Source organism: Gordionus sp. m RMFG-2023, chromosome 4, assembly GCF_954871325.1.
Source record: "Gordionus sp. m RMFG-2023 chromosome 4, tfGorSpeb1-WG-v2, whole genome shotgun sequence".
Lineage (NCBI taxonomy): Eukaryota > Metazoa > Nematomorpha > Gordioida > Chordodea > Parachordodidae > Gordionus > Gordionus sp. m RMFG-2023.
Window position 1 is genome coordinate 25,327,169 of NC_088778.1, and position 15,640 is coordinate 25,342,808.

The following is a 15,640-nucleotide window of genomic DNA, read 5'->3' on the forward strand; positions in this document are numbered from 1 at the left end:
TATTCTCTAACTATCAAATATGTCTATAAAAGTGGAATTTTACCTAATATTTTGTAACAAATCCTATATAATAGACAGTGGCGTAGACAAAGGGGGGGGGGGTTGGGGTTGAAACCCTCCCCCCCCCATAACGTCCGAAAAATTTTTTTTAATTAAACATTTTAGAAAATTTTTTGAAATTTTTTTCTTATTGCGAATAATTTTATTTAAAAAACCATTTCATTTTATAAATAAATTTATATACGATATCAAAATGAAATATATTTTAAAAAAACAAATAAGAATTTTCAATTTTAAATGATCACATGGTTTAAAAATATATATTAAAAATTATTTGAACCAAAATATTTACCATCTCAATTCTTGTGAGATATCGGATGCTTTAAAAGTCATCTCTATGAATCAAAAGATATCAATATCTAATGTATTGAATAAAAATAATTTTGATATTATCACAACCAACAGAGCAATAATAATTATAATAATTGATGTAATCATTTGGTTAGGGAGGCAGGGCTTAGCATTAAGAACTAATAGAATATCTGCTGGCCCCTCACACTTACATACTCTTCTCATAATGAAGGGAATTTCAAGGAATTGTTGAAAATTTTATGTAATAATAATGATAACTATATAAAGCTTTTTAAAAGCTCTGCTAACACCTACCCTACCTTAGTCCAAGTATTCAAAATGAAATAATAGCCATATGCAATAGGTTCATATTAAAAGAAATTTCTTCAAAAGTGAAAGCATCACCATTTTTTAGTGTTTTGGCGGATGAGACTTCGGATGTTAGTAACTTAGAGCAATTATCCATAGCAGTAAGGTTTATTGATATGGAATCAGGTGATTTCAAAATGAAGGAACACTTTGTTCAATTTATTGACTTACATGACACTAAATCAAAGACGTTAGTCAAAAATTTTTAGCATCCATTCAAGACCTAGATTTAAATTTAAATCTAATGAGAGGCCAAGGATATGATAGAGCTCCTTCGATGAGTGGTTACGTCAAAGAAGTGCAGTCAAGAATTAGAGAGCTTTATAGCACAGCTCTATACGTTCACTTTAGTTCACATTGCTTATTGATGATATATGAGGCATGCGAAATTCCATCCGGAACAGTTTACGTAAAAATATTTTAATTTAATTGGAATTAATTGGATTTAAATATGTATTATAGACATCTTTTTATAATTCTAATATATTTTTCAAAATATAGAAACAATATCGTCGGTAACATTTTCACTCCACCCAAGAAGAGGCCGCCTTTTAACCGAACGTTTATGATATTGATTCAAATTATCAAAAAAAAAACTAAAAAGATTTTACCCAACTATTTATTGAAAGACAACAATCAGTGAGATTTTTCATCGAATTATATGAAGTTATTTTTGTAGCGCTCAAATCCTACATATCAAGCAAAGTAAAAGATTCCGCAGATGCTGAAAATCTTTTGCAAGCTATTACGAAGCCACATTTTTAATATCAATTCAATGTGTATATATTTTATTAAATTATACATATGATTTTAGCAAATGTTACAAAATATTGATTTGGATTTAAGGGAGGTTATGAATAGGGCAAAGGATAATGTTGAAATATTAACAAATATCAGAGATAATGTGAATGAAAATTTCATGAAATATCGAGAAAGTAAAGGATATCGCTAATACGTTTGGGATTGACATTTTTAAACCTAGAATAGTTTTTAGACAGTCCAATCGCTTAAATATTGATGCATCTACGATTGAGGATTTTTATAAAATAAATATTTTATTCCCCTTATTGATACATTTTTATTTCAATTAAATGAAAGATTTATTAGTCACAATTTTATTTTAAAAAGCTTTTATTTTCTTATGCCAGTTGAGTCTGAATTGTTGATTACACTTGAAACGAGAGAGGTTATTAAGAAAATCTCATTTTCAAGATAAGTTACTTTGTGATGTCGTATTTTGGTATAAAAATCTTGATAAAATAGAATACTTTTTGAGACCAAAAAATGCTTTGCAGGCCCTTTCCATGTGTAATTGCAATTTAGATTCTCTACCTATTTTTATAAAAGTATTGCATTTGCAATATGAATTATTTATATTTTTATCCATTTGTATTAGTTATAAATATAATTGTTAAATAATATTTTTTTTAAATACCGTACAAGAATTACTTATATTTTATTGAATTATATTTTAAATATAGTATACAATAAATTTTTAATATAATAATCTGTATAAAATTTCTACATTTTGAAATTTTTTTATTGTATTTTATTATTAAAATAAATAAGGGATGTCAGTGGCGTATCCAGGATTTTCTTATAGGGGGGAAAAAAATTTTTTTGGGGGCTTCCCCCAAACCCCTTTTACCTGGCCTTCGGCCAGCTTTTCACCGGCCTTCGGCCGGGTCTTATTTAGCTATTCTAGAAAATTATTGATAATTTAATTATAATTATATTTCTATTTTTAACTATTATTTACTAATTCGTGCTTATGGATAGGATATTACAAGCCTCTTTTTTATTATTTCAAGTTAGGTATATTATATTTAATAAAGTTTTTTTAAATGTAAAGTTGAAATAAAGTGTAATGTCATTTTTTTTATAAAATTTGCTTTAAAAACTAGCCTCAGCTTAAATTCTCATACAATATGAGTAGAATATAATTTTTTTATTGAAAATACTAATAGTAGTGTGTTTAAAATATTGACTAGAAAATAATTAAATTAACAAGTTTTTTTAACTTTTTATCAAATACAAGATTTTTAATTATTTTGTTTGTCGTTGGAACCAAATCTCTGTGTATATTTAACAGAGCTAACCCATTTAGCCGAGATTCACTCAAGTTGGAAATCCTTTCATTCGTACATGTTGTAATAGGCAAACATGCAAGAATATAAAACAACTTCGAAATATTAGGAAATTGAGCTAAGGTTTCTTTACACCGATTGAGCGCATCAATAGCAAAAATAGCTAAACGTATAAATATTTATACCATAATTCGAATTCACTGATTAAATTTATTTCAGTATCAATCTCATAGGAATAAAATTTTTCTAAATATTTAATTATAGCAATAGTGCCATTAGAAAATGAAGAAGGATCTTTGGGTAATAAAACTTGAAGATTGCTAAAGACTTATTTTTTATCTAAAACCCGTACTTTTATTTGCGATGAAAAAGTATCTAAGAATGGGATGAAAATGAATATTTTATAATATTCTTCAGTTGAGCCAATATTTATTTACATCTCAATAATGGCCTAGTGCTAGACGAGGTTTAATTAGTGTTATATCATAAAATTTAGCCTTCGATTCAACGTCTAGATAAATATTATGAAAATATTTATCTACATTCATTCTTATTGTATCTACCTGTTCATGTATATTTTCCGCCAAATCAATAACCTGAACCAAATCTAAATTTGGTTTTTGTAAATTTCTACAAAGTAGTGAGCTAAAATAATTTATTGATGCAACTAGCAGCAATGATAAACTCTGATTGATCAATTGAATTCAATAATGATATCGCTGCTGACGACACATTATTTTTTTTCATGCTCAGCCTTATTTATAAATTATCGTTTGATTTCAATCTCTTTGACTAAATATTTTTCCATTTTATTAATATTTTTGAATAATATGTTGGAAAATTGATATTCAAATATTTGTAAAATTTTGATTGGTGGAAGGGGGGGGGGGTGGGGGTAAAATTTTTATTAGCTTAAAATGATATTTATGAAAATAGTCAAATTTGCGATGGGGGGGGGGAATTTCCCCCTTTCCCCCCATTGGTTACGCGCCTGAGGGATGTTATTTATACTATAGTATTTTAACAATAAATAAAATCTATAATGAAATTCTATAAAATTTAATTAAAATAATTATTTTTAACACACAATAAGATATATTAAGTGATCATAATAAATGGAAGGTTTGGGGGAAAATTTTTTTCTTCTTTCTGCACTGGATGGATTAATTTTCAATTTATTAAACAATGATAAAATTATTAGAATAATGTTTCCAGCCGCTTATTAATCATAAATTTGGCCAAAATTCTGTTACTAATATTCTTTCATTTATGCTGGCCACTATAGTGTAGAGTGGTTAAACCGCTCGTTTTGAGCCGATTTTTAAAAACTGCTAACTCAATATTTTAGAAGAAAAATATTGCCTAAGTCTTGGGATTTTGCTAATAGATGTTCAAATCTTTGTTCCTTCTATAAACAAAATCTTCAGGCATGCTTAATATTATTCAGGATAAAATATTAAGTTAGTAGTTTTTAAAAATCGGCTCAAAAAGAGCCGTTTAACAACACTAATAGTGATTTGACACTAATAAAGCATATAATATAAGCGAAATTTAAAAATAGGGTTTGGGGGCGAAGTCCCCCAAAAAATTTAAACCCCCCTCCCCCTACCCATGGATAAATCCTGGCTACGCCACTGATAATAAAGGAATATCAACTATATGTCTACTTACTTTTTATAAATAAATTTCTTATACTTGTTTGGAATAAATTATTACCGTGCTTTTATATTAATGTATATACAAGTAATTTATTATATTTTATATAAACTAATAAAAATAAATTTCATATTTGTTCCAGGCTTATTTTTTTTATTAAAAATAGCCTCCTATCTTGTAAAAATATTTATGACTATATATAAACTAAGGTAACCCGGCCGAAGGTAGAATAAAAGCGCACCAAAGGCCAGCCTAAAATGGGATCTAGTCCCCCCCCCTTAGGAAAATCCTGGCTACGTCTATGCTTTGAGATTTTTTATTTGTAGCTGCAAATAAGCATCTTTTAATCTATGACAGTAAATTTAACCCCCCCCCCCTGTAGCCAAATAGATTATCTACGACAGTAAATTTACCCCCCCTGTAGCCAAATAGATCATCTACAGTTGGTATTATCCTGATTTCTTCATTTGTTTTGCGCACGTTTACTGTTGGAGTAGCCCACGTCATACGTGTTTTTGTTGGGTAAATTTCCTTCAATATTCCTGTTTTAATCAATCTATCGAGTTCCAATTCAATTGGTTTTCGTAATGGAAAAGGTACTCTACGTGCTGGATATGATTTCAGCCTTGCTGCCTCACTAAGATGTATGCTAACTTCACAATCATTAACTAATCCTGGCTTATCATCGAAAACACTGACAAATTCTGTAGTCATGGCCCCAATTTGTTTATCAATTGTTATAAAAATTTACTTGTTATACTACTTAATGTAACTTGTCGTGGAATAAACATATTATATGCCAGTATCAGTGGTAGTTCAAAAAGTGGTATGTCACTTGAACCGGTATCGACAATTGGTAATTATCGGTCTATATTTTCAAATAGTTTCACCAATGACGTTCAGCTGTTGATTGCCGTAAACTAAAAGTAGTTTTGTTGGTTCAAGTTTTGTCTGCAAATTTCATACCAATATTGTTTTCCAATTACAGAAACCTGTGCACCCGAATCATAAAATTTTAATCGGTACTCCGTTTATCCTAACGGATATCTTAGCGCTGTTTCTACTAATTTGGGACATGTTATTAATTGAATCTGATGATTCATTACCATCTTGATGCATAACATGTAGTTAAGGTCCCATTTGCATAGTGCCCCACCTTTTGGCAATTGTAACCATTTCACCCTTAATGTTAAACATTGGATGAGGTGTGAGTTTTACATCGTGAACAGTCATTGTTCTTACCCATGACATTATTGCTCAATTTACTATTATCTCTGTACTTAAAAATTGTTATTATTATAATTATTGTAATAATAAAAATTTTCTTTTTCTTTGATATTATGTGGGTACTTTTAATTAAAAAGATTTCCTTGTTTATTCTCCAATTGCTCACATCTGATTTTCCATTCTCTCATCTAGGTGAGATTCGAGTTTACACTCTTATGCCAATTTTTAAGCCGACGTGCAAACTAAGCAACGGCTTTGCCATTCCCTCTTTCTATTCGAATAAACGTAATCCTAGAACTAAACAAAGTTGAAGTGAGCTTAAACTAGTATTGTTAAACGGCTCGATTTGAGTAGATTTTTAAAAACGACTAACTCAATATTTTAGCTAGAAAAATATTGTTTAAGCCTCGAGATTTCGTTAATAGATGTTCAAACCTTTGTGCCACCTATGAGCAAAATCTTAAGACTTTGCATAATATTTTTCCTAATAAAATATTGAGTTAGCCGTTTAACAACAACGCTTAAACACTGCCTTACCAATTTCAACTATTTCATCATAATTAAGTTCCTTCAAAATTCTTAGATATATAAATTACCTCATCTCTGCCAAATTACTAATCCCCATGTATGCAAATAATATTTTTTTACTTGGTTTCCTTATTTATTAATATCCCTCTTATCTCAAACACATCATCAATATTTTCAATATAGTCTTGAAAGTTGTTTTGTTTATTAAAATTATCAACCAATTAAAATATTCATTTCACCACTCTTATTAAAATGTTTGATTCTTCACTTTTACCCAATACAGTAGTTGGTTTTCTTCTTTATTCATAAAACCCATCCTCGTCACCATTAAAGTAAACTTAAATGTTTAATCATTTGTTCTACATAATGAAAAATATGTTATTGCTGTCAATTATAGAAACATGATAATCATCATAATATAATCCAAATAGAATGTAATATAAAATGTATAAACTACAATAATATCTTATATTGCATTTATCACAAAAGAAAGATTAACAAGTAATCTTGTGCCATACAGAATTTTAGGGTTAATTAATTTGAGCGAGAATTAGCGTTCTGCTGATACCATAGCATATGAAATGGTTATAATAATTCTGAATACAATGGATATATATGGTAAGGCTTCTTTTAACCTATAATTGCTAATATATAAATATTTTCTATTGAGTTTTTATGGAGCTAGCTTTACAAATTCACTAAACTTTTTAACTCAATAGTATATCTTGCGAATTAATATCGCTTTTTAACTTATCCTAATCTGCAAATAAAATATTTAATTGGCAACATTTTTACTTTGGCCCTCTTTCAGGCACATTTATCAATTCTGGTATATTGAATAAGAATCTAAAATGATCTTTAAAGAGCTTTAGCTGCTGATGGAAATTTTCCTCCAACGAATTTCTCGCTTGATCTAGTAATATATTGAAAAGTTCAATCTCATATTTTTTTTGAAGATTAATTTTTCATAAGAAAATTGTTTTTAAACTTTCCGTCTACAAATTAATGGTATTTGGGTTAATATATTTAAACAGATGACAAGAGTTATCAAAAATAGAAATTGTTTAAATTCTTTTTTGATACCAATATTGACTACCCTTATTGATTTTATATGTTATAAAAATTTCATGCTAGCTTTATCTCTAAGGCTAAATGCTCTCATCAAAAATATAAATAAACACTTAAGCTAATCGCACTTAAAAACGATAAAAAACATTTCAATGGAAATTTTTTTTCTGTGATATAGTATTTCATATGAGAAATTCAAATCTAAATTTTTACTTAGAAATATCGTTTATTTGAGAAAAAATTATTAGAAAATTGGTAAAAATTCTTAGATTTCAGTGTTTGTAGACTATGGTAAAAAAATTCCGAGTCTTCTACTTTTATTCTTATTATTAAATTCACCTGGATTAATATATCAAACCGAATGATAAGAGTTACCAAAAATAAAAAGTGTATTAACTCTTTAGCCAGGGAAATGGCTTCTGAGCAGTATTTGGGTTAATACGTCTATTAACGCATCATAAATACCACCAACATGATATCTTATATGTGATTCTTAGTAATTTGCCATCGCTGAGTCAAAATAGAAAAGAGAATATATATTCGTTAGACAACGCTCAAAAATGATTTTGCGACTAATGATGATCGTGCCATGTCACCAAGGACTAGAGTTCTACATAGGGCGGGTTTTTGCCCTCCAACCCACTCTTTGAAAGGGCTGGGTCGGGTTTTTTAAAATATTTTTAACATTGGGCGGGTGACGGTCAGGTTGAAAATTTTTTTAAAGTAATGATCGGCCGTGGGCGGGTAAATTTTTGATATTTTTCAGGCGAAATTAATATTGCATATTATATATGTATAGTTATGCTTTTAAATAAATAAATAAAGAGCCAAACCAGCCATTAAAATAATTTGTAAACATTAGGCTGGTGGGTGGGTTAAACAAAATTTATAGATAAATTAGCGGGCGTGTGGAGAGTTAAATTTAAAAAAAAAAATTTTAAGGGAGCGGACAATTTCATTTTGAATTTGATTTCCAAATTTCTTAACTAAAAATAAATGAAGTTTTTTCACTAAAATATAAATCAAATTTTTTGTTATAATAAACCTTTTTTCAAAATTCATATATGAATGTTTTACAAAAAAAGAATAATGCCTTGCCTATATGTAGTATATACTAGTGTTGTTAAATGGTTAGTTTTTTTCGACCCAAAACTCGAGTCGAAGTCGTAGAAGTCGGCCCAACCCTGAGCCAGGGTCCAAAAATCGACCACGACCCAACCCGATTCATTGGGCCTGTTAAGCTGACCCGATGGGTCGGTTAACTTTGTCTGCTTGCTGCGTCGGCCACAAAATATATAGAAAATTAAACTAGTTTGTTTTAATCCAGGTTTAGATTTTTTGATACTAGAAAGGTGTTCTAAAATCTTTGGTTCTAGTATTAAATTGGCATTGCCATTATATTTTATATCACGAGGAAAAAAATATATTTTTGAAACTTAAAGTTTTTGATTTATTTTAATATATTCAATTTTAAAAAAAAATTTTAAGATATAATCAAGAGAATACGAGATCATCTAGATTCAATCCAAAAATACAGTATTTATTAATTTCTTTATTTTAATTATATGCATATATATATATCCATATTGAATTCATCCAAGTTTGTCCATCCATCAAATTTTAAAATTGCAAATAGTACCAAGGCCGGGCCGAACCCTATATTTAAAACTGAATATTTTAAATTGCCATTATTAGCTATAAAAATTAAAAATAAATGTAATATATTTTTTAAAAATCGGGACCGTGCCTGAAAATATACAACTTGGGCCTGGCTGGGTCGTACAAATGGTACCTCTTCAAGTCTCTGAAAAATACTATAAAACTTATATGGCAAAAATTATCAGTTAAATATTGGCATAATTTTTTATTCAACTATTATTTTTAAGAATAAATTGGAATTAAATGATTGTGTATATATATTATTTAATTCTATGATTTATAATAGTTACTTTATTGGTCTTATAGTCCTTAAAAATTGCTTACTTATAGATTTATTTTATTAGTAATTAATTGACACAATTATTCCCTAGGGAATAAACTCTAATATTGTTTTAATATCTCTTTTAGTCATCGTTAATTTTGCTATTCATTCTCGGGATCAATTTAATATTTGAAAAGTTTGTTGTAACAAATTCTTGGTCAAAATTTGGCTTATGTGTTTCCGAATCCTGTAAAATTGATACTTTGATCATATTATTGAAATAATAATCCATATCGCAAATAAAATGATTCCGCTTTTGATATTTTAACTGACTCTATTGTAACTGACTCTAATTTAGTGATTTTTACGATTTGCAACTCTTATTAATTGATAAAGAGTGAGAGGGCTATGGATTTCATTTTTTTAAAAACATCTTTCAATTTGCCTATGCACTAAATCGACCTCATCTTAAATTGAATGGTCAACAGTAATGTAGTAATTTGCTTGGACGTAAAATTTACGACCCAATTTTATGCCCAGGCCTGCTTTGAGCATAGACCCGGGGTTCAGACCTGAGGTTCAGACCCGTATAAGAAAAAAATGGAATATCAAGTGAACAAATATATAATTAAAAGAATAATTTTCCAAAATTAATTTTAATTCGAAGAAATGGCAGACGCACATACTAAATAAAATATCGACAATATATATTATATTCAGGGTGAAGGTTGGAGTAGAGGTCATAAATATAATTTATTTTCTTGCTAAACATAAAAAAGTTGTATGATTATTTGAATTTGACATGTCTGCTATATAATTATATTAATAATAAATGATTTATTATTTAAAGTTGTTAAAATTTGGAAAATAAATTACATAATAATAAATCACAAGAGAATAAATTGTGGTATATAAAAGAATAAAAATTTTAAATAAGAAACTAAGAAATCCTGAATAGGAAAAGATTTGTTTTGACTTTTAAAGAAAACGGGGTATGTGGGGTATTTATGATTAAATACAGAAGAAATTTGGTAAAAATTTTTATTTTGCGGGAGAATAATGAAAATCGAGTTTGTAAAAAATGGCTCAGTTACCCCCCCCCCCCCCCACCCCTCCCACCATTTATTATTAAATATTTTATATATAATAACAAAGTCAGTAAAGTTTTGTAATATTTTTCAAAAAGAATACATGTTCGCTTATTTTTAAGCGTGGGGTACGAAAAAATTATACACATTTCTCCAATGCTTAGACCTTATATTTTGGAGAATCATGAAAAATAGAGAGCATAATAATCTCCTCAAACTAGATATAAATATCTAGCGTTATTTTTAATATATTTATCATATACAACATCCATCAATTACAAGGTTATACATACCCATATTATTTATACATTTGTAAATAGAATTATTAAAATGGAATATACAAAATAAAAAATTTAATACAAAATAAAGCGAGAAAAAAAATACATAGTATAAAGAGTGAAAATAATTATAATTTATTTTTTATATTCCCATACGATTTTTTTAAAATTTTATTTTTATATATTATTATTTTTTCTATCTCCTGCAAGAAAAATATATTATTTACTTTTTATTTTACTCTTCTTTCTTATTATTTTGTTTCATAATAATAAAATATTTTTCTTTGTATATTATAAATAAAAATATAAAAAAAACCAATCCCTTATTTTTTTAGGTTATATTTTTTCTTCCATTATTTATATTATAAAACTTTTAGATATTTCATGTTGAATAGCCGCCAAATCCAAATTAAAATATTATTAGCTAGTCGTCTATTAGTTACAACTACCCATTTTGATAAATTGTGATGATAAAAATATTCCAACCCCCAAAGACCTAGGGTCACCTTGGAATAATAATTGTTTACGATTAAAATATTAAAAATACCATTTATTTGACACCCATATCAATATTTTGAGTTAATAAAAATATTCCTGTCCCCTCAAAACCTAGACCCACTTAAAATAATAATATCGGTTACAATTAAAATATAATTAAATTAGCTTTTGTTTGACGCTAGTAACAATATTTTGCGTTGTTAAAAATATTCATGATCTCTCAAGATCTAGAAACGCCCACTTAGAATAATAATTATGATAACCGTCAAGATATAATAAAACACCTTTTATTTGATACCCATATTATTTTTTTGTGTTGATAAAAATATTCCTGATCCCCCAAGCCTTAGATTAATCAATCGAGAGGAAACGCTTGTCCTCCTAATGAATAGATCTTTTGATTAGCTCTCGTTGATATATATATTGAACATATATACTTTCCAAAGTTCAACAAAAAACAACTATATATTGGTTATTGCTCCCGGTCTGGACCCCGAATTTGAAGTCCGGGTCTGTGCTCGGAGTTCTTACTCGTTTAGTCAATTTTTAGACCCAAACTGGGCTTTACACAACCAACCAATTAACAAAACTAGCCAGGAGCACCTTATTTAATAAATAGTTTCGAGCATACTCGTTGAATTATTAGCTAAATAATGTTTTAAAGCATAAATTATAATGGAATTTTTATTTTAGGGCACACAGGTATCACTTAGATAATTAGGTGCGGGATAGTTGGAAATTTTTTTAATATCACATCTATTAATACAATCATACTGCAAGCAATATCATTACCGGTTCTTCCAGTTTGGCCTTGATGCCAAATAACTATACCCACCGTTGTCTTGACTACAATTTGTGGTTTCATTATAAACATATAATTTTCTTTCATAATATTATGACCCAATCTCAGACCTTGGTATTGTTGTAACATTTTGAAAGTCAAATAATATAACTTTTGACTTAGATATAATTCTATCCATACCTCTACAATCCTAATTTCAATATAATCATCATGGTGTTTTTTGTAATTTTCAATATCTTGTTCATTCATAAAATTTTTATTAATTAAATATTTTTCGCATTTATCACATCTATCTTTAACTGGTTTAACAAATCCGATATTATAATTATTTTTAAATATGTTGTGTAATAATAATCTTTAACAGGAATTTTTGATAATTCATCACATTTTTTAGAAATCATAAAGTATTTTATAATTGAGACTTTTCGCCTGTAATGCGAATGGATTTTTGAAATGATGCGTATATTATCAATAATAAAATCTTTATCTTGATCAGAAATAATTTTTTTTAGTATTTTTACCTTTTCTAGGAGCCAAATAAGTTCCAATTTTTGGTATAAATTTTTAAAGAAATAACTAATTGATTCATTACTTATATCAAGTGTTTGTAAAATAAATTGTTTGCAAACTCTAACTTTAACATTCTCCACTTCAAAAACCATAAATATGAATAGTTTTTATAATTAAAAGAATATTTTGCCCTTCTCTGCACTTTTATCTATAAATTTGCTATAGAAAGATACCTTAGCTTCATCAGCTATGCTCCAAAAATCCTCATGAATAATTTTATTCAGATCTGCATAACTTTTTTTATGACACTGAAATGAATATTTTTAGAATGATCATACTAAACTATTCTTACTCTTTTTAAATCACCTTTAATATTAATATAGGTATCAAGTTTTTTTCTTGCTTTGCTTCTAGAAGTTAAAGGGCTAGGTAAAGTAAAAATAGTAATATTCCTTAATTCAATTTTTATATCTTATTCAATGAACAAATAATGCTTAATAATTTGTTTATGAAAACTATATTAAGAATACTATAAAATAATAAAAAATTTACCTTGACATTAAAATAATTTGAAAATAGATATGGAATGAAAATATTCTATAACTCCATTTGAAAAGCAAAAAATTTAAAAAAAGGAGGGAAATACACGTGATTAAATAAGATAATAAGATATGCCATACTACGAAGCAAAAATTGCATCGTTATTTATATGTATATAGTTTAAAATCGACAGTTGGCAAAAATTAATATTTTTTAATCTAGTTTATATATATATTAGGAATAAATAAGTTATTATCCACTTCTAACTCAAAAATTTTGTAAATGTCGAGTGGAGCACTCCAATTCTAGACTCACGATGGATAATTTTGAACAAAAAAAAATCATAATGTTGTTTATTTTTCTCCATTTGTTATTTTATCTTATAAAATTCTCACAAAAAAAATTGAGTAAATTTAAGGGTATTACTTAGAAATAGTATATTACGTGTCAATTTTTTAATTTTTCCTATATTTCATTCTAAACTTTAAAATCTTTTTTTTCCAGTTTTCAATTTTGCAAGAGAAACACTCCAATTCCAGACTATTTTTAAAATATACATATTGTTTCTGATAACATATTCCAATATTGGGGCGAGGGGGGAATGTCTAGATGGAACATTTTTATTTGCTTATTTGTCAAAAGGACTATCTTCATTCCACATTAGTTGTGCCAATTTTTTCTTTAAAAATTTTAATAAAAAAATAGTTGATGATGTTAAATTACTAGATTATATCTCTTATTTTATATAGATAATATATAAAGCTTAAATTATATTACCTATACAATTTAAATTGAAGCTTAGACTTGACCTGAAATATCAAAACTAGAGCAAATGATTCATGAACTCTTCCATACTTAAATTAATTCGTATACTCCCTGAGTTCTCTACTTAATTATTCTTTCAATATATTTTTATCGTAAAAGAGACCATAGGAGTTCGCAGTCTAGAAGTGCGGGGAGGATGTTTTAATAATTTCCCCAATGCCACTCCGATATGTTATTCGAACGAAGAACCAGCAGAAGTTTGCATGGAACGTTACATCTCTCGTTACAAGTTTTATCTGGCGTTCGAGAACAGTAATTGTGTGCATTATATAACGGAAAAATTTTTTCGTGCACTCTCCATAGGGTCGGTGCCCGTAGTATTTGGAGCTCGATACTCTGATTATGTCAAGATAGCGCCGCCACTTTCTTTTATCTTCGTGGCTTCGCCCCTGGCAAGGAAAGCCGCCAGAGTCAAGGGTGAATTTGTATTTATTTTATATATACATACCTTAATCTTATAAAGGATCATAATTATCCAGACCTGGGCTTTTAAGAATTTTTTTTAATAATTCAGAAAATTAGCGCTTTCATTATATTAGATAATTATGTAATGTAATGTATATTTTTATCAAATTACCAGGGAAACAATCTCAAAATTTATCCATTCCAAATATTAATCCTGAGATACCAAAGAATCATCCATATTTCCATTCCAACAATATAATAGAACTAACTAAATACCTTTTAAAATTAGATTCCAATGACACACTTTACAATGAGTATCACGCTTGGAGAGAAGAATACATTATAGTAGGTAAAAAGAACAAACATCTATGCTCAATTTGTAAACATTTACATCTCAAGGACATCCCTAACAAATCATACAAAATATCAGATTGGTGGAATAAAGATAGGGATTGTAAAAATTAAATAGAAGGCATCCAAAAATCCAACTTTATTAAGCCTTATAAAATATCTTTTTAATTATTAATAGATAAAATTCAGCTTATTTATATAAAATTTATAATAATTGGTGAAGGTTTATTTCTTCTCAAAAATTTTAAACAAATTAACTTTGATATTTGACATTTAAACTTTAAGTGTATTTCAATAAGATTTGGTTCAAAATGTTTCTCAGAAATATGTTTATGAAAATTTTTAAGTACAAATTTAGTTTTTAACACTTCAAAGGTAACTTTATAAGTTTTATATTTTTACTATTAAATTTTTTCATAATTACTAAATGTAATAAATTAATAAATGATTATTTATGTATATTGTATATTAAAAACAGAATCGAACATTCGAAAAATAAGAAATAAATATTTGATATCAAAAATAAATTAAAATATAAATTAGTAGTCGTATTGTTTATAATTTAGTAGTTGGTATTACTACAAATGGCGACGATAAATGGAGAAAATAATTCCTTAAATGGAGATAATAATTCCTTAAATGGAGAAAATAATTCCTTAAATGGAGATTCAAAAAAAATAGCGGATTTATCTACGATTAAATTTGATAAATTCGAGTTGGATACTTCTATCCACAGATATTTTTCTCAATGGGAAGCCAGTTTTCGGTTAAAAAACGTAAGCCCATCTGAATGTCAATATAAAGATATATTTTTAACAATTTTTGGCAATAAGAATATTGAGTTGGTGGACCGTTTTTGTTATCCTGATTCGATCGAAACTTTATCTTTTAAGGAAATTAAGTCAATATGTTTTAAACTATTTAAACCGACGTCAACAGCCTTTGCTTCTAGATTTGATTTCGTTAGATTACGGAGAACAACTGAAACCATAACTGAATTTGCAGATAAAATTAGAACAATTGGCAAGCGTTGTCATTATCTTAATGATATTGACGAGCGTTTACGTGATCAGTTTATGGTTGGCATGGAAATACCGGGATTGGAAAGAGATCTTAGAGCTCTATATCCCGACGGT

General features: G+C 27.8%; 1 protein-coding gene across 1 annotated transcript; it reads left to right on the plus strand.

Moving 5' to 3' along the window:
• Nucleotides 1-964: 964 nt before the first annotated feature.
• Nucleotides 965-14,618, plus strand: LOC135928754 (glycoprotein 3-alpha-L-fucosyltransferase A-like). Its single transcript, XM_065465209.1, has 4 exons — nucleotides 965-1,129; nucleotides 1,535-1,655; nucleotides 13,848-14,165; nucleotides 14,329-14,618. The coding sequence occupies exons 1-4, from the start codon at nucleotides 965-967 to the stop codon at nucleotides 14,616-14,618; spliced, it is 894 nt and encodes a 297-aa protein (XP_065321281.1).
• The last annotated feature ends 1,022 nt before the right edge of the window (nucleotides 14,619-15,640 follow it).